Genomic DNA, 25,939 nt, shown 5'->3' with positions numbered 1-25,939 from the left:
AATAATATGAAGTACCTCGTGTGACTTTAACCAAGCAAGTAAAAAGATCTGTACAATAAGAACTTCAAGACTCTGAAGAAAGAAATTGAAGAAGACCTCAGAAGATGGAAAAGATCTCCCATGCTCATGGATTGGCAGGATTAATATAGTAAAAATGACCATTTTTACCAAAAGCGATCTACAGATTCAATGCAATCCCCATCAAAATACCAATCCAATTCTTCAAAGAGTTAGACAGAACAATTTGCAAATTCATCTGAATAACAAAAACCCAGGATAGCTAAAACTATTCTCAACAATAAAAGGACTTCAGGGGGAATCACTATCCCTGAACTCAAGCAGTATTACAGAGCAATAGTGATAAAAACTGCATGGTATTGGTACAGAGACAGACAGATAGACCAATGGAACAGAATTGAAGACCCAGAAATGAACCCACACACCTATGGGCACCTGATTTTTGACAAAGGAGCCAAAACCATTCAATGGAAAAAAGATAGCATTTTCAGCAAATGGTGCTGGTTCAACTGGAGGTCAACATGTAGAAGAATGCAGATCGATCCATGCTTATCAGCTTAAGTCCAAGTGGATCAAGGACCTCCACATCAAACCAGATACACTCAAACTAATAGAAGCAAAACTAGGGCAGCATCTTGAACACATGGGCACTGGAAAAAATTTCCTGAACAAAACACCAATGGCTTATGCTCTAAGATCAAGAACCAACAAATGGGATCTCATAAAACTGCAAAGCTTCTGTAAGGCAAAGGACACTGTGGTTAGGACAAAACGGCAACCAACAGATAGGGAAAAGATCTTTACCAATCCTACAACAGATAGAGGCCTTATATCCAAAATATACAAAGAACTCAAGAAGTTAGACCGCAGGGAGACAAATAACCCTATTAAAAAATTGGTGTTCAGAACTAAACAAAGAATTCACAGCTGAGGAATGCCAAATGGCTGAGAAACACCTAAAGAAATGTTCAACATCTTTAGTCATCAGGGAAATGCAAATCAAAACAACCCTGAGATTTCACCTCACACCAGTGAGAATGGCTAAGATCAAAAACTCAGGTGACAACAAATGCTGGCGAGGATGTGGAGAAAGAGGAACACTCCTCCATTGTTGGTGGGATTGCAGACTGGTAAAACTATTCTGGAAATCAGTCTGGAGGTTCCTCAGAAAATTGGACATTGAACTACCTGAGGATCCAGCTATACCTCTCTTGGGCATATACCCAAAAGATGCCCCAACATATAAAAAAGACACATGCTCCACTATGTTCATAGCAGCCTTATTTATAATAGCCAGAAGCTGGAAAGAACCCAGATGCCCTTCAACAGAGGAATAGATACAGAAAATGTGGTACATCTACACAATGGAATACTGCTCAGCTATCAAACACGATGACCTTATGAAATTCACAGACAAATGGTTGGAACTGGAAAATATCATCCTGAGTGAGGTAACCCAATCACAGAAAAACATACATGGTATGCACTCATTGATAAGTGGCTATTAGCCCAAATGCTTGAATTACCCTAGATGCATAGAACACATGAAAGTCAAGACGGATGATCAAAATGTGAATGCTTCACTCCTTCTTTAAAAGGGGAACAAGAATACCCTTGGCAGGGAATAGAGAGGCAAAGATTAAAACAGAGACAGAAGGAACACCCATTCAGAGCCTGCCCCACATGTGGCCCATACATATACAGCCACCCAATTAGACAAGATGGATGAAGCAAAGAAGTGCAGGCCGACAGGAGCCGGATGTAGATCTCTCCTGAGAGACACAGCCAGAATACAGCAAATACAGAGGCGAATGCCAGCAGCAAACAACTGAACTGAGAATAGGACCCTCATTGAAGGTATCAGAGAAAGAACTGGAAGAGCTTGAAGGGGCTCGAAACCCCTTATGAACAACAATGCCAAGCAACTAGAGCTTCCAGCGACTAAGCCACTACCTAAAGACTATACATGGACTGACCCTGGACTCTGACCTCATAGGTAGCAAATGAATATCCTAGTAAGATCACCAGTGGAAGGGGAAGCCCTGAGTCCTGGTCATAAGACTGAACCCCAGTGAACGTGATTGTTGGGGGGAGGGCGGCAATGGGGGGAGGAGGGGAAGGGGAGGGGAGAGGGGGATGTTTGCCTGGAAACCGGGAAAGGGAATAACACTCGAAATGTAAATAAGAAATACTCAAGTTAATAAAAAAAAAAAATAAAATCAATTGAATGAATAAAAAAAGTAAAAAGAAAAAAAAGAAAAAAGAAAACTATAGCAGCATTATACTCTATCTATAGAAAACTATAACACTATTATACTGTATCTATAGAAAACTATAACACCATTATACTGTATCTACAGAAAACTATAACACTATTATACTGTATCTACAGAAAACTATAACACTATCATACTGTAACTACAGAAAACTAATACTACTATACTATATATACTGTACATATAACATCATTATAGTAAAACTTATCTTAAGTGTTTTTATATGTATTTGCTCATTTAATCCTTCCAGGAGCACCACAGATATGCTCTATTATTGTTGTACATATTTTAGAACTGTGGAAACTGAGAGGGGCTGAGGAATTCGCTTCAAGTCTGCCAACTACAAGTGTGGAGCCAGAATTCCAGCCCTGACTGTTTTATTCTGGAGTCTATGCTTTTAACTGTTATGTTAAAGAAAAAAAATGGCAGGAAGCAAAATATGCAAAGGTTGATTGAAATTATTCAAGGTGGATTGGAGGCTAATTGAAATTGAGGATGACTGGTATTAAAATAAAAACCTGCTTCAGATGGACATAAAACAAAAACAAGGAAATATGATATAATAGATACAGAAGCCAGAGAATACAACTTTGCCTTGCTGACTAAACAGAGGAATCGGATCCCAGGCAAAATAAATAAAAGGAGACCTATGTCTAGACATAGTCTGTCAAAACAAAAACAAAATACAACCTACAATAGAACATTAAATAAAGAACACATGAAAAGCAAGTTACCATTATATATAAAATTCAGCCAAAGTAAAAAGAGAAGAAATTTTAATTACATTCTGTTTTCACATTTCAGTTGTAAATAGAATGACAAAACATACAAGGGAAAACAGAGTGTCAAGAAGAAACAGGCAAATCCAGTATTATGATTGGGATAATTTGATGACCTCTATCATGAGTTGGAGAATAGTTAAAATGAACATCACCATCGCACACCAACTGGATGTAAATGACACTTACAGCTCACTATCTGAGAACAGCAGACATGCATTCTTCTTAAACTCCCATGGGATGTCCACCGTGACAGTCAGTCCACATTCCTGACTATAAAACGTTTTAATACATTTAAATAATAATAGGAACCATGCAATATATACTTCTGGAGCACAATAGACTAGAAACCAGTAAGAGAAAGACAGCTAGAAAATCTTAGTCCTTCAAGGTTAACACATGAATCAAAAAAGTACCAGGTTTTGACACACAAATCAAAAAGTACCAAGGACTAAGGAGATGGCTCAAATCTCAGAGGCTAAAGCATTGCTGCCCAACAAGCCCTGGTGAAGATGAGAGTTCTGATTACCAATACCCATGTAATGCCAGGCTGGGCTTGGTAGCTGTGGTGGCTTGAATAGAAATGGCCCCCATAGTCTAATGAGTTTGAGTGCTTGGACCATAAGTAATGACACTATTAGGAAATATGCTTTGTTGGAGTAGTGTCACTGTGGAGGCAGGCTTAAGGTTATAGATACTCAAGCTATGCCAAGTGGAACACATGGTCCCCTTCTGCTGCCTGCAGAGCAAGGTGTATGTCTTAGAGTTTTACTACTGTGAACAGACACCATGACCAAGGCAACTCTTATAAGGACAACATTTAATTGGGACAACATTTACCAGGTTTCAGAGGTTCAGTTCATCAAGGTGGGAACATGGCAGCATCTATGTAGGCATGGTTCAGGAGGAGTTGAGAGTTCTACATCTTCATTTGGATGCTGCTAGCAGAATACTGGCTTCCAGGCAGCTAGGAGGAGAGTCTTAAAGCCCACATCCACAGTGACACACCCACTGCAACAAGACCACACCTTCTAATAGTGCCACGACCTGGGCCAAGCATATACAAACCATCAGTGTAGAACTCTCAGTTCCTTTTCTAGCACCATGTCTTCCTGGATGGTGCCATGTTTGCTGCTATGATGATAATAGGCTGAACCTCTGAAACTATAAGCCAGCCTCAATTAAGTGTTTTCCTTTATAAGAGTTGCCATGGTCATGGTGTCTCTTCACAGGAATAAAACCCTAACTAAGACAGTAGTCTGTCTGTAATTTCAGCACTTAGAACTTGGAAGTAGGATTCCTACATCAAACTGGCTAGACAGACTAGCTATATTGTCAAACTCTGGGTTCAAATGAGAGACTCTGCCTCAATGAATAAGGTGGAGAGGGGTTGAACAAGACAACCAATGTTATCTGTGGGTCTCCATCTACACATGTACCCACAGACATGCATACACACGAACACACATGTGGATTGTCATCTTTATGCAGGGGAGGGCTAGCACAGGCTAGGGCAAGGCCCATGACTGGACAATAAGTAAGACAGAGACAGAGTTTTGGTAAAAGGAGAGAGAGGAGAAAGAGGAGCAGAACCAAGATGGAGGCAGAGAAGCTTGACCCAAATCTGTGTGGCTTTGAATGGTCACAGGTAGTTAGGAGTATTTCTTAAGGGCTGGATTTTTATGGTCAATTTATCTTACCTAGGTGGGCGGATTATACCACTATCAAGTGGTTGTGAGTTTATTGTGTGGACATATTGTGGATTGAGAATTTAGATATAAATTGATTGCCGAAGTTACAAGCATCATTGAGTTGGGATTTTAACGGGTTGCTGGGAGTTAATATTATAACCATTAGGGGGCAGATGGTGGGAATGTAAACAGAGAAGCAGCAGAGAGCTGTGAGAGGGTAGCAGCAGCTGGGACCAGGAAGCAGTTGCTGGGAATGGGAGCAGAGTCCAAGGCAAGAAGCCCCTGGGAATAGAGTGGGCCACGGAGACCTGAGAGGGTGAGGGTGGGGGACCAGCTGCTGCTGGGGCCTCGAGAGTCCTGATTTACCGGGCTGCTGGGACCAGAGCGTTCCAGCAGGCAAAGAGACAGTCGGGAGGGGGCAGCTAGCAATGGAGCAGAGAGGCTGCCTAGGTCATAGAGTGTCTGGGAGTGGCGTGGTATCACACTAGAACCGACCACTGCTTACATGAAAATACCCCACAGATGCCATGTGGCTCTATGGTGCCGGTACTAGTGTGGGATATTAGATTTATTTGATAATATTTACCGCAACACACACACACACACACACACACACACACACACACACACACACACACACACACACCACATACATATGAGGAAAAGGCTACCAAGAGAAATTTTAAAATATTATGACCTAAATGCAAATTAAAATTCAGCTCAATACTTGTGAGATGCAGTGAAAGCAATTCATGGAGGAGATTTTAGCAATGATTTTATGTATTGGAAAGAGACAAATGGCTAAAAATCAACCATGTAAGTACACTTTAGGACACTAGAAAACTAGGAACGCTGCCAAATGTCCATCATCTCTTCTAGAAAACACACCTCATTCTATGAGGTCAGTGTTATTCAAATGCCCAAACCAGAGATTTTACAAAATATAACTGTTTTCCATCCACATACAAATGCAATACCTCAACAAAATGTTAGCAAATTAATGAAATGGGATTGACTACAGGTATATAAAGCTGGCTCATCATTTGGAAATTTCCTAAAATCTGTTATTAACATGAAAAGAAGAAAAACCATGTTTTCATTAATATTTGATAAAATTCAACATCAACTATGCTAGTTAGTTTTTATGTCACCTTGACAGAAACTAGAATCATCTGAGAGGAAAGAACACCAATTCAGAAAATGCCTCCATAAGACTGGGCAGTAGGTCTGTGGATGATAAGGGAGGACTTAGCCTCCTTTGCTCCTAGGTGGGAGCAAGTGGTCCTGGGTTTTATAGGAAAGCCGGCTGAGCAAGCCATGAGAAGCAAGCTAGTAAGCAGCATTCCTCCATGGCCTCTGCATCAGCTTCTGCCTTTAGGTTCTTGCCCTGCTTTACTTCCTGCCCTAAATGCTTTTCACAATGAACTGTTTTCCATGGAAGTATGAGTGGAATAAACTCTTCCTTCTTTAAATTGCTTTTGGTCATTATGTTTCATCATAGCAGGAGGAAAGTAATGAAGATAGAAATTGGTACCTGGAGAGTGGAGTATTGCTTTTACAGACCTGACCAATTTGTTTTGGGGAGGATTGTGGGAGGAATTTGGAACTTTGGGCTAGAAAATCCATTGACTATTGAGCACTCAGTGAGGAGTTCTGTAGGAGCTTAGAAGACAATGCTGATAGACATGCAAATGATGGAGGCCTGGCTGGGAAACTTTAAAATCTCTCTCAGGGCCATTTATATTTTGAATAGAGAACCTGTGGTGTTTGGTCAGCTGAGACTGAAGAATCAGCTGTGGCAAGAGACCAGCACCACTGAAGGAAAACCTCTGCTTTGTCGGAACAATTGATGTTGGTTAACTGGAACTGAGAAATCAGTGGTGATAAGAGCCCAACATCATTGATGTAAAATCTGGGAAGTGTTTGTTCAGGGTCAATGTAGTCTAGAGGTTGCCTAGGTTGTAACTTGTGTTAGCAGCCTAACTTGGTAGTGTGTAAGAGTCTTTTAGGTGATATTCATTTTTGGCATAAAGGGGTTATTAGAGAGTATTTGAAGCTCCGTACCATGAAGAGGGTCTAGAAGAGGCTATTGGTAAAAGTACAGCCCAGTTGTAAAAGACCCCAGTATTTTGAAAACGCCAGTACTATGGAACAACTTCCAAGAGTAGCAGCAGCCATGCAGTCGAGCTGGCCCAAGCCTAGAAGACTGTGTGCTGCAGAGTGGAGGCAGAGAAGTGACCCAAGCACTTCGGAGGAGCCCAGCCACTGGGCACTGCGTTATTTACAGTTGGAATTTGGCTTTGCTTGGTTCAGATTATGACTGTGCTCTGCCTCCTCCCTCGTGAAATAGCATATTTATTTTTTTGACTTTGGACTTTTTAAAAGATTTTAGAGTTTTATTGAGACTTTGTATTTTAAAAGAGTTTGAATTTTTAAAGATACTGAACTTTTAAGGTGTTTGACTTTGTAAGGCTCTGGGACTTTTTAAGTTGGTAAAATGCTTTATATTATAATGTTGATATTAATGTGTGATCTTGGGGGGGAAGAACAAGAAAGGAAAGGCTATGGCTTAACAGTGATGTCTTTATGTGTCAAGTTGACAAAGGATCAATTGTGCTGACTAGTTTTATGTCAACTTGACACAAACTACAGTCATCAGAGAGAAGAGAGGCTACTTGAAAAAATGCCTCATAAGGTCAGACTGTAGCACATTTTCCTATTTAGTAGTTGATGGGGACAGCTCATTGTGGGTAGTGTCATCCTGGGCAGGTGGTTCTGGGTTGTATAAAAGAACAGGCTGAATGAGCCATAAGAAACAGGCCAGTAAGCAGTATTCCTCCACGGCCTCTGCATCAACTCCTGCCCTGCTTGAGTTCCTACCTTGCCTTCCCGCAATGGATTGTGATTAAGGATATGTAAACCAAATAAACCTTTCATCCCCAAGTTGCTTTTGGTCATGGTGTTTCATCATGGCAGCAGAAGAACTGAGACACCCACTCATGATAAGACATCTCAGCACATTAGGAATAGAAGGAATATGCTCAAAACAAGCATAGATGCCATCTTACTTAAGAGCAAGGACTAGATATCTTCCTCCTAGGTTGGCGTTTTTCTCCTTCTAGGATTCTAAGATGCCCTTTTACCACTTCTGTTCAAAGTCATACTAGGAAGTCTTGAATGGAATGAAATAAGGAGATGATATTAGGGAGGAAGAAATGAAGACTTATGACATAAAAGGATGACATGGAAGAGACTCCAAAGAAAATCTCTCAGAACTTATTAGTAATACATCAAGGTTTTCAGGTATAGAATCAGCTTCTTTCCTGCCTATCAGAAATGATCAGGTAGAACTTAAAACCCAAAGCATAATACCATTCACACTGTATCAAAAAGAAATAGTTATAAATTTAAAATGTATAGGATCTATATGGGGAAATGACAAAGGTATGATAAAAGATTAAAGGGTAATAGTATGGTAAGTCAAAGCCACATATGGAAAAGAAGATTCAAAATTATTAAATCACAATGCTGATAAAGCTTTCAATAAATGTATGCATGTATGTATGTATGTATGTATGTATGTATGTATGTATGTTTTTTCTCAGTTGTGTGTGTGCATGTGGAGGTCAGAGGTCAATGTCAGGTGTCTTGTTCAGTCTCTCCCCATATAATTTTTTTGAGACAGGATCTCTCAACTGAATTGGAATTTGCTGTCTGTCTAGACTGGATCTACCTGGCTGTCTCCCTCAGTTCTGGGGTTATAAGCCATGTCACCACATCCAGCATTTTTAGGGGTGCTAGAGATCCAAAGCCAGGCCCCCACTCTAGCACAGCACTTTGGCCACAGAGCCATCTTCCTAACCCTGAATCAGTTCATCTTAAGCAGCCACCATTTTTTTATTAAACAATCACATCAAACAATAGTTGTTTAGTTCAAAGATAATATAGCAAAATTGGAAATACTTCAAAACCTATGACATAATGACAAAGTTAAAAAAAGTATTAATGTCATAGTCACCAAACATGAAACATGTGAACATACAGAACAAGACCAGAAACCATCAAGAAGAATAATAGTGGCGATATTTCTTATTTTTACTGGGTGGTGAAATGATGAAAAGTTTTTTCAAAAATAAAATAACATCTCCCAAAATGAACTATCTTTTTTTTTATATTTCAAAAGTAATTAAATATCTGCAAAGACCTTATTTTTGGCTACTTATGTCTTACATGCAGGTGGGAGGGTCAGTTCTGGAGAGCTTAGTTTTTGATAAGAGTTTACATGTCCCACACATTGGGTTGTGTTTGGGGCACATGATTTAAACTGACATAACAGGGCATAAGTACCTCTTTCTGGAAAGATGTTGTTTTTGGTGAGTTTCACACTCTTGGGCCTTGGGTTATGATCATCCATGCCCATGATCAGGTTGCGGAAAAACACATCAAATTTCTTTCTGCTCTCGGCATTGATGGTACCTGCCACAGTCCACACCAAGGAGAAAAGAAACAGGCCTTGCAGCCAGAGGAAGATCTGCTGGCTTGACAGACCTTCATATATCTCCATTTCCTCCTCCTGGATGGCCCAGAGTTCATCTGAAAGTGAAAGAAAAGTGAAGCTTGGGTTGAGAAAAGCGCTCAGCATGGAAGAGACGAATGCTGGGTCTGTCTATGAAGGACCTGGGAAGGTGACTGCTATGGCTGAGAATTCACTCCATACACTAGACCCTTTAATCACATGCAGGTCTTCACACACACAGCAACTACAGGCTCTTATGGGTATACATGTCTGTATACAGGTTCATGTGGGCTAAATGTCTGAGGGTACAGGTGTGGTCAGAGTTGGATTCTGAGTATCTGAGGATATAGATGGTTGTGAGCTGCAATGTGGATGCTGGAAACTGAACCCAGGTCCTCTGCAAGAGCAACAAGTGCTTCTAACTGTTGATCCTTCTCTCCACCCTCATCTATTGGTGGATGTTTGGGTTAGGAAACAAACTGGATTTGTATCACAGATATATAAGTATTTGTTCAAGTCCCTGTGTTCGTTACTTTGAGTATATACATAGAAACCAGGATATTGATCATATACGGGAAGTCTATGGCTCCCTTTTCAAAGAAACCACCAAACTGCTTACTCTATTTTCACATCGATGGTCTGTAAGTCCACAACAGTTCCAACTTCTGCATCCTCTCAGACCCTTGTTATTCATTTATTGTGTGAAAAGATATAATCATCATTGTGGATCGATTTACATGTTCCCGGTGATTAGCCATTTTTATTCCTGCCCATGTGTACCTTCTTGGAGAAATGTTCATTCAAGACCTTTACCCATGTTTGTATTGTTTGTATTTCTGTGCCAAATGAATGGTTGTGGTTTTTAGTAATGCTTCTTTCTATATACTGTAATGTAATTCTTTCTATGTGTATGTGTGTGTGTTAATGTGGCTTTGAGTGCTGATGTTTGTGCACACATATTCACATGCTTGATTGAGGCCAACCACAGTTGTCCTTCCGCAGATGTTACCTATTTTTTTTTTTTTTGAAACAAAGTCTCTTATTAGTCTGGGGCTGCTGATGAGGCTGGGATGGCCACTCAGTAAATCCTTCATATCAGTATCTCTACCCCTTCAGTGCTAGGGTTACAGGCTTATGCTACTACACCCCGATTTTTCACATCATTTCCGAAGATTGAAAACTCGAGTCTTCTTGTATGTCTGACATGACTGAGCCATCTCTCCAATCTTTGATGCTAATTCTTTTATGATTTCTTTTAAGTTTGAGTCAGGGTTTTATCATACCACAGTTGGTCTAAAACTCCATAGGTAGGTCAGGCTGGCCTTGAACTCACAAAATCGAACTGCCTTTGCATCTAAGTTTCAACTTTTTTTTTTTTTTTTTTTTTTTTTTTTTTTTTTTTTTTTTTGGAGATGGGGACCGAACCCAGGGCCTTGTGCTTGCTAGGCAAGTGCTCTACCACTGAGCTAAATCCCCAACCTGCCTTTGCATCTAAGTGCTGGGATCAAAGGCTGTATCTCCATGCTTGGCACCTAATCTTCTTTATCGGTCACAAAATTTGCCAACACCTTTGGTTCTGGGTGGGTTGACCTTTTACTGTTAGTAATACCTTTTGGTGTAGACAGATTTTAAAATTTAATGACATACATAAAATTTAATGAATAGTGTGTCTATTCTTTTTAGATTTGGCCCATGTCTTTGATGCTACATCCAAGAATTCATTGCCAAGTTAAAAGTTAAGTTTTTTTTTCTCTTAAAAATTTGTAGTAGTTTTTGTTTCTGTTTAGATCTTTCATCCATTTTGAGTCAATATTTTTTCCCCACTCTACCCGTATCTATTCAATATAGTACTTGAAGTCCTAGCTAGAACAATAGGACGACAAAAAGAGATCAAGGAGATACAAATTGGCAAAGAAGAATTAAAGGTATTACTATATGCAGGTGATATGATAGTATAAATAAGTGACTATAAATTCTACCAGAGAACTTCTCCAGCTTATAAACAACTTCAGCAAAGTGGTCGGATATAAAATTAATTCAAATAAATCAGTAGCCCTCCTTTATACAAATGATAAACAGGCTGAGAAAGAAATTAGGGAAACAACTCCCTTCACAATAGCCACAGATAATATAAAATATCTTGGGGTAACTCTAACCAAACACGTAAAAGATCTGTATAATAAGAACTTCAAATCTCTCAAGAAAGAAATCGAAGAAGGAATCAGAAAATGGAGAGATATACCATGCTCATGGATTGGCAGAATTAATATAATAAAAATGGCCATCCAACCAAAGGCAATTTACAGATTCAATACAATCCCCATCAAAATCCCAACACAATTCTTCAAAGACATGGAAAGAGCAATTCTCAAATTCATCTGGAAAGGCAAAAAAACCAGAATAGCAAAACCAATTCTTAATAATAAAAGAACGGCTGGAGGAATCACCATCCCTGACCTCAAGCTCTACTACAGAGCAATAGTGATAAAAACTGCATGGTATTGGTACAGAAACAGACAGGTTGATCAATGAATAGAATTAAAGACCCAGAAATAAAAACACACACTTGATCTTTAACAAAGAACCCAAAAATATACAATGGAAAAAAGAAAGCATCTTCAATAAATGGTGCTGGTCTAACTGGATGTCTGTATGTAGAAAAATGAAAATAGACCCATATTTGTCACCATGCACAGAGCTCAAATCCAAGTAGATCAAGGACCTCAACATAAAACTAGATATACTGAATCTAATAGAAGAGAAAATGGGAAAGAGCCTTGAACTTATTGGCATGGGGGAAATTTCCTAAACAAAACTCCAATGGTTCATGCTCTAAGATCAAGAATCGACAAATGAGACCTCATGAAACTGAAAAGTTTCTGTAAGGTAAAGGACATAGTAAGACAAATCGGCAACCTACATATTGGGAAAAAAATCTTCACTAACCCCACCCCACATCCAGGAGAGGGCTAATATCCAAAATATATAAAGAACTCAAGAAGCTAACCACAAATAAACCCCAGAAAACAAAAACAAACAAACAAACAAATAAAAACAACAACAACAAAAAAAACCCCAAAAACCAAATCCAAACAACTTAATAAAAAAAAATGAGGTATAGAACTAAAACAAGAATTCACAATAGAGGAATCTTGAATGGCTGAGAAGCATCTAAAGAAATGTTCAAAGTCCTTAGTGGTCAGAGAAATGCAAATCAAAACGACCCTGAGATTCCACCTTACACCAGTCAGAACGGCTAAAATCAAAACCTCAGGTGACAACACATGTTGGTGAGGATGTGAAGAAAGAGAACACTCCTCCATTGCCGGTGGGATTGCAAACTGGTACAACCACCCAAAATTAATTTGGAGGTTCCTCACAAAATTGGAAATAGACCTACCTAAAGACCCAGAAATACCACTCTTGGGAATATACCCAACAGATGCCCTACCATGCCACAGGGGCTTGTGTTCCACTATGTTCATAGCAGCCTTATTTGTGATAGCCAGAAGCTGAAAACAACCCATACGTCCCAGGACAGAAGATGGATACAGAAAATGTGGTTCATTTATACAAAGGAATACCACTCAGCTATTAAGAATGAGGACATCCTGAGTTTTGAAGGCAAATGGATGGAACTAGAAAATATCATCCCTAGTGAGGTAACTCAGACCCAAAAGGACATGCGTAGTATGTTCTCACTAATAAGTGGATATTATCCAAAAAAAAAAAAAAAAAAAAAAAAGAAAGGAAGAAAGAAAAAGAAAAAAGAAAAAGAAAGAAAAGAAAAAGTACAGAATACCCAAGATACAGTCCACAGAACTCAAAAAGGTCAACAAGCTGAAGGGCCCAAGTGAGGATGCCTCAGTCCCTTTTGGGAGGGAGAAGAAAACAACCACAAGGTGGGAGGGATGGAGGGACAGGGGAGAGAAAGCAGATGGATGTGAAGGAAGAAGGGAACATGATCTGGTATTTTGTAGGTGAAAAAGGACTGAAGTCCTGAGGGCCAGCAGAAAGAATGGAAACAGGCGACCTCAGGAGGAAGGAGGTTAGGAGATCAATATAGAATGTACCAGAGACCTGGGAAGTGAGAGATTCTCAGGACTCAAGGAGAGGGACTAGATAAAACGTCCTACAGTGGAGAGAGGGAACTTGTTGAGCCCACCTCCAGCAGAAAGCCAGGGCATCAAGTGAGGGATGGGGTTGCTATTCCACAGTCAAAACTCTGATAATTCTCCATGTCTGAAAGAAATTCAGGGATGGAAATGGAGAAAAACCCAAGGAAAAGGTCCAGTGACAGGCCCAAAGTGGGATCCAGGTCAAGGGGAGACCCCAAGACCTGACGCCATCCATTACTGAGGCTATGGAGCGCTCATAAAAAAGGGACCTATCATGACTGCCCTCCAAAAGACCCAACAGGCAGTTGAAAGAGTGAGATGCAGATATGTGCACCCAATCAATGACCAGAAGCTGCTGAATTAGGAAAAACTGGGGGAAGCTGAGGAGGAGGGCAACCCTGTAGGAGGGCCAGCAGTCTCACTTAACCTGGACTCCCAAGATCTCTCAGACACTGGATCACCAACCAGGCAGCACACACCAGCTGAGATGAGGCCCCCAACACATACACAGCAGAGGACTCCCGGGTCTGGGTTCAGTCAGAGATGATGCACCTAACCCCCAAGAGACAGGAAGCCCTAGGAGTTTTCAGGCCTGGTGGGGTAGGTGGGGTGGGGACATCCTCGTGGAGACACTGTGGGGGCAGGGATGTATGGGATGTGGAACAGTCAGAGGGTGGACTGGGAGGGGAATAAAATCAAGTGTAAAAATAAATCTATCAATAAATAAAAGAATAATTTTTTAAAATATTAGGTAGTGATCCAACTTCCTATATAGCTATGGCTGTCTTAGAACTCACTATGTAGACCACGCTGGCTTTGAACTTGCAGAGATCTGCTTACCTCTCCCTCTGAGTGCTAAGGTTGAGGGCATGTACCACTGCTTCTGGCATCAATTTTTTTAAGATTTATTTTTAAATGATTTGTGTGTTTGTGTATGAGTGTGGGTATATGCATAGGAGTGCAGGTGTCCAGCAAGGCCAGAAGAGGGCTTTGGATTCTCTGGAGCTGGAATTACAAGCAGTTGTGAGACACTTGACTTGGGTGCTGGACCCTGAACTTGGGTCCTCCACAAGAACAGCAAACACTCTTAACCACGAAAGCCATCTCATCAGTCTGGCCCACTTTATTCTTTGGCAGTGACTATCTAGTTTACCTGGTACTTTGTATTGACAACATTGTTCTTCCCCATCGATGGTCTTAACACATATGAGTCAAAATAATTTAGCCATTTATAGGAGGCTTTGTTTCTGTGCTTTTTCTTTCTCTGCTGGCCATGTTTGTGTTAGTACAATTCTGTTTGGATGACAACAACTTTATAATAAGCATTAAAATTAGGATGAGTACATTTTTTTGGCTTTGTTCTTTTCCAATATTGTTGAGAGGTATAGAGTGGAGCTGTATGTCTATAATTCCAGCACTGAAGAGTGAAGAGGATCAGGCAGGAGGATCACAAATTCAAAGTCAGCTCTAGTCAATTCTAAGTAATAGGGTGTGTGTCTCTGTGTGTGTGTCACATACACAGACATGTGTATATTTATATACACACACCCTATTAATTATATACATACACATATATACATATGTTTATACATACAGATATATGTATATATACACATACTATTATTTATAATGTGTATACCTACACATACTAACATAATACATATATAACACATACTATAAACATGTGTGTGTATGTGTGTGTGCAGACCACATTTTTCATGTCCTTAACTCAAAGTAGAGAACCTCAATTAAATTAAGAGAAATTAACTAGCTAGTATCAAGAGGCAAAATTGTCAAAAAAAAAAAAAAAGAAAAGAAAAGACAGAAAATGTCACAGATTAGAGTAAACTGGAGGGAACCCAGCAATGAAATGCAGTGTGGTGTCAATATGTTTGGCAACATGGCACTGGTGCCCTTGCTTATTCTGACAATGATCTCTTGGTCAGTGTTAACATGAAGTTAAAGTCTGAAGCTAGGAGAATGCCCCTCCCCCCATGCCCTTCTTGCGAGTCTGGAAATATAAAACTATTTCAAAGTAAAGCAGCATTCACAGTTCTTTATCTTGAGGCCTTGATCGGCACAGTGACCACGTGCTTGCAATCTGCAGAACGGAAAGTTACGGCTTTGGAGTGAGCTACAAGCACATTCCAGCTCAGGCTCTAGTTTTTAGTAGGGAGTTTCGGGAGGTTTCACAGTGGCACGTGTGGGAAGACAGAGGATGAGGCCGTGTGGAGCTAGAGGCAATGAGCCTAGTTCTCATGCAAGTGCTTCCTCACTTGGGGGAAACTACATAAGGACAGTAGACAGAACTGGAGGAAAGATGTAGCATTTGCAAAGGAAATGCAAATATACGACACTGAATACAATTGGTGTTTCTAAAGAGAGTTCTGAACTTAAGCTTTTTTTTTTTAAAAAAAAAATCTATGTGTGATCTCTATATATGATGAATGTCATGTTCATGTGTCAGTACAGGTGTACATGTGCCATTGGGAGGGAACATGTGGAGATTGAGGAGAAGCTCAGTCCTCACCTTATGACCTTGAGATGGGGCTCTTGTTGCCCACCCCTGTGTATGTCTATCAAGCCCACAGGCATCTGTGGATTCTACTGTCTCTGCCTCTCATGTTGGTGCAAGCGCACTGGATTTACAGACATGTGTTATATGCCTGGCTTTATGTGGTTTCTGGGGATTTGAACCCAGATCTTTAGACTTACACAGCATACACTTTATCCAATGAGCTATCTCCTGAGTACCCAGAGTTTAATTTATGAAAATAAAGCAATACTTAGAAAGTCCCCACTTCACTGTTAACTGTGTCACATTTTTAGTTTATACAATGTTTTGGGGGAAGATAAGCTATAAAAACATGTTTTGGGGCAGGTTGATGTCATTATGCAGGCGAAGGCAGACAAGATAAAAGAAGGCCTGTCATTGGGTGAGAAGGAAGGGAGGTGGGAACAGAGGTTTTAGAAGGGAGGGAGAAGAGGAGAGAGGAGGTTGGAGCAAGGAACAAGGTGCTGAGAGAACATGGTGGCAGATGTAAAGATTCTTTTCTGTGAACGTATAGTTACAGGTTGTTATGAGTATTCTTAAGGGATGGCTGTGTACAGGATTTTGTGTTGTCTGGATGGGCAAATTATATCTTATCAATTGGATCAGAGGATATTGTGTGGTGTGTTCTTTCATGTGGCAACTTAATTGAGTTGAAGAGAGTATATGGTGGCAGGACGCGCAGGGCCCACCATGGAATTGGGATATGTATGCCTGGCGTGGTAACAACAGGCCCTAGGAACTGGATGGGTAGAGAGATTGCTGACGGGCTCAGAGAGTAGCGGTCAGCCATGTGAGATGGGATGGAGTGGTGAGTGAGGACAGGATGGCTTGACAGGGTGCCACGTTGGAATGGCCTGAGGACTGCCTGGGTCAAAGAGAGTACTTAGGGGCATCGTGGAGCCACTGAGATAAATTAGTGCTAGTTCCAACGGGCCACTGGAGCGGAACTAGAGAGAGAGAGAGAGCGAGACCGCCAGGGTACATGCAAAACCATACAGCTGATTTTTATTGTTTACCACAACATTTTGGTACCAAAAGTTATAAAGGAGGTTCATTTGAATTTGAGCTGTTATCTTGAAAAAGAAGAGGCATCCATTAAGAGTTCTCCAAATGCACATGTCTTTTGTCATTTGTAGTAGATGTCAGTGATATCTGATGGATGTGAAAGCAGTTACAGAGATGTGTGGTTACGCCTCAGAGGTACGTTTATCACAGAACCTTTGTCTCCTGAAGAAATTTTCTGGTTTGAAATTAATATTAGTTCTCTTCTAATGTATTTGTGTGTTGTAAATTTATATACTTATAATGTAAGTTTTCTGTGTGTGCATGTGTGTATGTGTATGTGCTTGTGCATGGAGACTAGAGGTTAACCTTGGATGTTGTTCCTTAGGTGCCATCCACCTTGTTTTTTGAGGTAGGGTCTCTCATTGGCTTGAAAGGTGATAACTTTTCTAGTCTGGTTGGCCAGTGAGACCCAAGGAAACCATCTGTCTGAATCTTCTTTGTGCTGAGATTACAAGTGTGTACCACCATACCTGATTGCTGGGGATCAAACTTCATGCTATTGTAGCAAGCATTTCTGAGTTAGCATTGAATAGGCTATCTCCCAGGCCCCATAACTTTCTGAACAAGTGAAAAACATATCTATTTTTCCAAGTAGATTTTCAGAGAAACGTTCTAATGTGTCATCAAAATCTCTGTGTGGAGGAGAGGCTCGAGAGCTGTTTCCTCTGTGCATGAGGAACTTTAGGTGGGAGAAGGAAGGAAGGGGTAAAGTTTACACAACCACAAACCAATATGAGACAAAATGCAAGGTTCTTCCCATCAGCTCCACTATCTAAACGGCAAAGCACTCAAAGCACTCTTGCTCTGGATAGAGATCAGGTCCCACAGTAACTCAAGAGGAAGGAAAGAGGGATGAGAGTGAAATCGTGAGCCAAGACACAGCCAGCCCCTGTGGACTAAGAAACACGGGGTCACTTACCAAGCAGGGAGGAGTACAGCCGCATCATTGAGAAGGCAAGATGGATGGGAGAAGTTTGCACCACAAATTTGCTATGGAGCCGATTAAAGTCCAGACAGGGCTGCACAAGCCATGTGAACATGTCCTCAACCTGAAGGAGAGAGCTTCATGAGACTGTGGAGACAAAGAGCTTGACCCACCTCAGAGGCTGGAGGTGCCGGTGCAATTGCTGGCTACTCTTAACTGCTGTTTCAAAATTTACATTTTGGGGTTTTGATCCTTTCCTGGGCTAGTCATGTGATACTCTCTCAGGATGCAGGGCTACAACAGTGAGTAGTGGCTCCCCAACTGTCACGTAGCCAGCAGGGCAAGAGGAGAATTTTTTGCAGTATACCGTGATGCTAATCCACGGGATTTGGTACTTTAGATAGACTAAAGTTGTGTTTTTAAACTTACACTATTTTCAATGTGCAATGAGTTTCCATCGTAAATGGAGTGGCATCTGTATTCGTTTAGTGAACAAATATTTATTGGGTATTTACTGGTTGCATTGTGGCAAATCTGCTTCGGATGAATATTAGAGAAGACAGACTCAGGCCCCTGCTAGGAGGAGGAGAGACAGAGCATAAGCAAAGAGCCAAGTATGTTACAGTCACAGAAAGTATCATCAGGAAGCAAAAACATTAAATGGTGAATAACAGGAAGGGCTTAAAATGAGTCATGGAAGGCTTCTTGGAGGAGGGAACAATGTTTTCCTCCTGTGGCCTTGGGAGTTAAACCCAGGAGACTGCAAGTGCTGGGGCCACATTGCCTGGCAAGGAGATTATGGGACCCAGTGACAAAGGTCTGACTTGGGCAAGATGTCTACATGAGGAATAAAAGGCACAGGTGCTTTGAGGTTGTGAAAACTGAGTTTTGTAGGAATGGAAACAAGACAGGATGGCCCAGAAATGAGACTAGGCTGGGGAGGGAGCCAATAGGTCACAGAGGCAGGCAAGGCTAGACAATAGTGGATCACAGGCTCCAATAAGGAGTCTGAGGAGGACATGGTAGAGTTCACAGGACTTAGTGGGTATGAGGTCTTGGCAGCTGCCAGTGTGTGTGTGTGTGTGTGTGTGTGTGTGTGTGTGTGTGTGTGTGTGTGTGTGTGTGTGTGTTAGTTCCTGGGAGTATATGTGAACTGGTATTTCTATAAATGCATGTGGTCATGGGATTGTCCTGTATAATCCTTCAAAGTACTCCATAGTGGAGAAAATCCAACCCTTGGCTTCTTTCACAGGAGACTCTCCTAAGGACGTTTACTCCAACAAAGAAAGACAAGAGACACTGTAAATACAGGATCTCCCTCCCAGCTTCTCTGGCCTGACAGTGTAGTCAGCTACCTATGGAGTCTGAACTTTCCTACTTCTGGTATACTGATTTGTTAATGTATGTGTATAGTATGGGTGCATATATGCAAAACATGTGCTTGGGCATGTGGAGGCCAGAGGTCACTCTGGACGTCTTCCTTGGTCATATTCCACTTTCTCTTTTGAGACAGGGTCTCTCTCTGAGCACAACTCACCAGGTTGGCTAGAATGGCTGGCAAGCCCCAGAAATTCTCCTTTCTCCTCATCTCTGACACAGGGATTATAGTTGCATGCCATGCTATCCACCATTCATTTTTTTATTTCTCAACATGGGATTGAGCCCAGCTCTCCAAGTTTAACAGCAAAGATTTTAACCAACAAGAACCATCTTTCTGACTCTCCTACTTTCTTAGGCTAGGAGGAAGGGAAATGTGACTCATTTGTTGTACCATTTGTAGGGTGACAGCACAGAGGGACATAGCTCTTCTAAGGGGTTGTCTCTAGAACTGTGGCTATAGATAATTCTGCTAGTGGGATGATAGAGTAAAAAGCAACACCATGGTCACCATCAAGAACTGTCATTGGCTCTGGTATTCTCCATGGACTGGGGGAGGTGGAACAGGAAGAAGAAATACCATGACAGGTTATACCATGTCATCTCCACTATATGAGGAAGAAAGTTAAAGATATTAGGCAGCCGGGGACAGCATAATGGGACTGTTGGGGAAGATAGACGGATGATGAAGATAGAGGTCAGCTTTCAGGGTCCAAGAGGAGGGAATTAAGAATGGGAACCACATGATGAAAGGGATGTCTCAGAGGCTTACCAGTTCCGTGTGCTCCTTGTTGAGACAGGGGGGCAGAGTATCCATGTACGAATCCTTCAAGGGCTTCCAGCCTAGCTGGTGGGGCTCCATGTAGATCATCCCACACCTGAAGGCATGGACAATTGGGTTTGGTGTGTGCTTGCACAATACTAACACTAGCTGATATTTATTGGCACCAACATGGCCATGTCGTATTCTAGGCTTTATGGGTTTTGATAATAGCCTTTATCCAGCTATATGACTCCTCTCTCATCCTATTTTCCTAAATTAACCAAGTGCTTAATCACTCTTTCCATGTAGAGAATAGTGCCATGAATCTTGACTTCTTTTCTTATTAGTCATTAACATTCTATATGTTCATAGAATGTACATATGTGTGTATATACACTTATGTACATGCAGTTTAAATCTGAGTATTCCCTATAACATTATATTTTGAATGTTGTTCCCCAGCTGATGGTGCTATCTGAAGGAAATAGGTCACTAGGGAGAGGAGGGCCTTGGAAGGTTATAGTCCCACCCTTGGTTCCTGCCTTACTCTACTTCCATGATGTGAACATTTCTGCTACTACGATATGAATTGTTCCAGCTTTCCTTTCAGCCATGATGGACTGACAGTCTATAGACTTTAAGCCAAAACAATCCCTCCTTCCCCCTCTTCTCACTTTGTTTAAAGTTTACTTTTATTTTTAAATATGTATGTGTGCATATGTTTGTGTGAGGCATATGCTGCATGTATGCAGGAGGACAAAGAGGTCAGGAGAGTGTGTTATGTCCCCTGGATATAGGCAGTTGTAAGTTTCTTACATGCATGTTGGGAACTGAACTCAAGTTATCTGGAAGGGAACAAGTTCTCGCCATCACTGAGGGGCTCCAGTTCAGCCCCTTTTGTAAGCTTTCATTCCTCCTCCTCCTCCTCCTCCTCCTCCTCCTCCTCCTCCTTCCTCCTCCTCCTTTCCTCCTCCTCCTCCTCCTCCTCCTCTTCCTCCTCCTCCTTCTCCTGCTCTCCTCCTCCTCTTCTTCCTTCCTTGCTTTCCTTCCTTCTCTCACTCTCACCCTCCCTCCTTCCTCTCTTTCTTTCTTTCCTTTCTTCCTCCTTTCTTTCTTTCCTTCCTTCCTTCCTTCCTTCCTTCCTTCCTTTCTTCTCCTCTTCCTCCTCATTCTTCTCCTCCCTCCCATTCCCCCATTTCCTCATCCTCTTTCTCCTCTTCCTCCTCCTGTTTAGTTTTACTTTTTTATTTTTCCCTTCATATCCAAGCATGTGCACCCGTATGAACACAGGCACCAAACACAGCAGCTCACCTGCTCACGGTGGCAGGGGAGGCCTGCTCCAGATCTGCTGGCTCAAAGATCAGACTCATCTTGGAGCTCATCTGTATGATCTCTCCACTCATTAAACACAGCTGTAAGCGTAAGGTTTAGGGGAGCACAAGGTTAGATTCTCCACCCATTAAAAGTGCAGGGGAGGGTTGCAAGCTAAAATTCCATCTACAAATGAAGGTCCACAGTGGAGACGAAATTAACTCAATAGATCCTACACATATGTGTAAAGCACCCACTATGTGCCAGGCATAATTCTGAGTGCACAGGATGAAGCAGACAGTAATTCCCATCTTCTTTGGGTTTATATTCTACCAAAAGGAGGAAGGTGATAGGCAAAGTATAGAGTGATAAAAAATGTTCTGGAGGAACAGAGAGCAAAAGGCTTGTAATTTTTAGGTAAAGAGTATCTGGCCTCACAGTGAATTACAGCCTGAGATAAAATTGAGGCATTATCAATGCCTATGAAGTGATTTGATCTTTCTTTGCATTACCACAAAATTGTTGTTATTTCACATTCTACTTTGAGACAGATCTCACTATGTTGCCCATCCTAGCTTTGAGATCTCCTTTCAGTCCAGGCAGACCTTGAACTGATGATCCCTGTCTCAGCCTCCTGAGTAGCTGGGATCACTGGTCAGTGTCACTAGGCCTAATGTAACATAGAATTTAGCTGCTTATCTTCACAGGCATATCTTCTACCTGTTTTATTGCTTAAGTTTCTGAGAAACCACTGATTTTGAACCTCCTACAAGGACTAACCCACAGCTGGAATGAGGAGAATTACTCCTTAAATTCCTCTTAGGATGGAATGAGAGACCACTAGAGGTCGTCTTGTTTGGCAGGCCCATCCCTGAAGCACTCAGTGAAGATGGTCATGTGAGCCTCAGAACATCCACTGAGGGGATACAGAACTTGCCACTTGGCAACACAGACCCAAGTAAGACATTTTAAAACCTGAGCCCTGGTCACTCAGGGGAGAGTGAATGTCAGCTATCCCCGTGGTTCATCCAATTTTGTGATTAAAAAACCTCTGTGTATCCTTGGCCTATGCCACTGTGTGTGTCCCCAGAGGGGTCACAGCTATTGTAGGACTAATGTCCCACCAGTTTGTATCAATTCTAAATAAATAAAATAGACTCACACCAGTGACTTAGCTTGACTCATTCATTTAGACTCTTTATGATTCTGCCTACAATTTTTATACTTTGTGTTTCTTTGTGGTACTGGGGACAGAACTTTGGCCCTATGAGGTAAGTACCCTGCTACTGAGCTACATCCCCAAACCTTTCTATTTATACTTTTAATCTCGAATCTTACTGACTATAAGTACAAATGGAATCATAATTAGTGAACTGATAATTATTATTTTTGCGAGGGGCATTTATGCTAGGGTAACAAGTCCATGACTTTGTAAGTTTTGACTATTCACAAATTAGTTTTTAATCCACCCACAAATAAGTAATGGGCTTGGTAGCTACCTTTTTATTGTCATCCAAGACAGTGTTCATATTTTCGATCCAAACAGCATCTACTGGCCCATCAAATATAATCCATTTGCGTTCATCAGTTATGGAAGATGCTTGCTCCCGGAAAGCATTGGCCAGGACACCATCTGTCCACTCATGGCTCACAGCATCAAAGTAGCCATACAGCTGCCCCATTGTGATGGCCTTGGGGTTGATGATCTTGAACTCCACAGCAAACTCCTCCATCTGGTTGGCTGGGTGAGAAAGTCCAACCCATTAGAAAGGCTTTGGTGAGATCAGGAATTAAACAAAAGACCACCAACTTGGTGAACCAGCAGTCTAATGAGAATCTATAAAATGATACTCAGTCCTTATAAAGATTGGGGTAGCTGAATAGATTAGGCCCTTTGTTGTATGTTATCACAACCATCAGTTTGTAACCACACTTTCTTCTGAGTTTTATTTCAAACTGGGTAATGTCAGATTCATAAGTAAAGAAACCTACTTTGTCTGAGAAGAACTCAAACATTAAAGAAAAGAACCAGCATTCCACCTGCTCTTCTTATGTGCCTGGGATCACAGCCATCCTTGGCTCTAGCCTGGAATGATATAACCCAATAGGTGAAATGATTCTGGGGAACAATCACTGTCTTTCTCCACTAAAGGAGAGTTTAATGAATAAGTCACTGATGTGAATCTATTTTATTCATTTAGAGATGATAAAAACTTGTAGGACATCAGTCATACCATAGTTGTGACCTCTCTGGGGACACATACAGTGGCATGGACCAAGGAATACATGGGGTATTCTTAAAGTTAAAACATTAACATTTATTCAAAAATGGTTTTACCTAGGTGGAGTGGTACATAACTTTAATCTCAGCACTTGAGAGTCTAAGACAGGAGGATCATGTATTTTAAGACCAGCCTGCTATAATAGTGAGCTTCTGTCTAAAAACTTAAATAATAGTTTAAAACTCCAAAACAAGTAATAAAGAAAACATTTTTTTGAGACAAAATCTCTCTACTTTGTAGATCTGGCTGTCCAGAAACTCACTATGTAGACCTGGCTAGCTTTGAACTCACAGAGATCTGCCTGCCTCTGCTTCCTGGGGTTGGAATTAAAGACATGTGCTACCATGCCTGGCAAGAAAACATTTTTAAATGAAACCTAGGTCCTCTGGAAGAGCAACAATCACTCTTAACCACGGGGACATTTCTGCAGCCCCCCAGCATCTCCCAATTTTAATTCAAGTTCTTATATAAACTCATGTGCAGCATAGGCATGCTTTTAAGAATGATGGGTTTGCATATTATCCAGAAACAAACATACAAATGGAAGAAAAGAAACCTCGACAGTTTGTTTAGTGGTAAACATAGCTTCTGTTTGTTGAATACCTAGAATGTTCCATGTATTTACCTATGTAATCTAATTCTCAAAGCAATCCCATCCTAGAGCTGGGAAACAAGAAGAGAAGAAAGTTAAGTTACTTTCCTAAGTTTAAGTGTTTATTCCAAAGATAAGTTCTTATCCTCTACTCTAGGAAGGAGGGAGACAAGGAGGAAGGGAAGGATGGGAAAAAGAAGCTTGGGAACACTGGGAAAGGAAAGGAAGCATGGTAATTTCTGTTTTTAAACTGATTTTGCTTAAGTCAACAACAGTAGTGCTATTCTCCTTGAGGAACCGCAGGGGAAGCCACTGTTGAGCATTCAACAGTATAGCTCAAGCTTCCATGCCATGCACAGCAAATTCCTTGTTAGAAGACCCTGTGTCCCAGCCTTTAATTTCTACCTGCAGACATTTGTGTGCTGTCCTCTGCTTTTAATCATATACTAACACCCAGGTTGACAAAGCTCATAGCCTGGCATTGTCTCCACAGAATCAGGTAACTGTGGAGGAAGTCCTGACCTCCCTGAAGCAGAGGGTGCAAGCTTTACCTGCATGTAAATCACCCAGAGCTGCAGCCAGAACCTTATAAGCTGATGTCTTGCCACCCATTGGATCTCCAACAATCATGTAGCCATGTCTTACCAGCATCATCTCATAGATCTGGGAAGAGAAGTCGTACAGGGAGTTAATTCTGGTGCATTGCCCTTTACTATAAGTGAGAGGTTAATGAAAGGCAGATAGCAGATTTTCAAGGTCACTAACTCTTATGAGCTGCAGCCCTTTCAGTGGTCTATTGTTAAGAGGTGCCTTAGATTGCCTAGGATTTAGGAGTACTTTTGTTCTTCAATCTATATGCTAATTCTCACGTGATTACTCAGTTGACCCCATTGAATGCATCTGACCCCCTGGTGGAAGGAGAAAACCAACTTTAGAAGATGCACCTAACCCTCCAGAGACTTGAGGCCCCAGAGAGTGCTGAGATCTGGTAGAGTGGGTGTGGGTATGGGTATCCTCTTGGAGGTGAGGTTAGACCGGGAGAGGGATAAAGTCTGAACGGTAAAAACAAAAACAAAAACAAAAACAAAAATTAATCCCAAATGTAGTTCCTCTCTGAACCTCAGTGCTTTTCCGGGGTATAGATTAGCTGGTATTTATGAGTCTCTGTGACCCTCTGTGACTCTGATATCAGTGCGCAGATGAGCCACAGGTTTTTTTTTGTGTGTTGTTGTAATAGTTAGTTTTACATGGAGGGTCCTGGAAGGGAAACACTTCGACTAGCATGAAGCTTTATGGATGCTCTGTAAGGTCAGGCTGTACACAGTTGAGCTTTTTGTCAGACGTCCTGTCTGTGGCCTACTGATAGTACAACCCTAGCTGTCATGAGAGGGGTGGGGCTGATTTCATTTCCACTTGGTCTAGGTTTTATCTCTGTAATTGGTTCAGAGTTGGTCATGTGACATTATCATAATCATTTACATTTTAAGACATGTATTTGTACTGTAGAGTGTGCATGTTCTGAGGAGCATGTGGACAAGTATTTGGAGGCCAGAAACTGAAATTAGGTGTCTTCTATTGCTTCCACCTTATTTTTTCCATGTCGTTTGGAACCCAAGCTCCCTTATTCAGATAGACAGCTGTCACTGAGCTCCAAGGCCCACCCATTTTTTTT

General features: G+C 41.3%; 1 protein-coding gene across 1 annotated transcript in view; it reads right to left on the bottom strand.

Annotated features, from left to right (window-relative positions):
* The window catches only part of Dnah3 (dynein axonemal heavy chain 3), a 169,665-nt gene that overhangs the window by 67,972 nt on the left and 75,754 nt on the right, over positions 1–25,939 (bottom strand). The window contains 6 exon segments of the mRNA XM_032892767.1: positions 9,112–9,357; positions 17,937–18,066; positions 20,092–20,197; positions 21,394–21,494; positions 22,893–23,134; positions 24,819–24,930. Of these exon segments, the coding sequence (XP_032748658.1) occupies positions 9,112–9,357; positions 17,937–18,066; positions 20,092–20,197; positions 21,394–21,494; positions 22,893–23,134; positions 24,819–24,930 (937 nt within the window).

The sequence above is a fragment of the Rattus rattus genome, chromosome 2, assembly GCF_011064425.1.
Source record: "Rattus rattus isolate New Zealand chromosome 2, Rrattus_CSIRO_v1, whole genome shotgun sequence".
In the NCBI taxonomy this organism is placed as follows: domain Eukaryota; kingdom Metazoa; phylum Chordata; class Mammalia; order Rodentia; family Muridae; genus Rattus; species Rattus rattus.
Note: the sequence above shows the minus strand (reverse complement) of the source record. Positions and strands in the feature narration are given on the sequence as shown.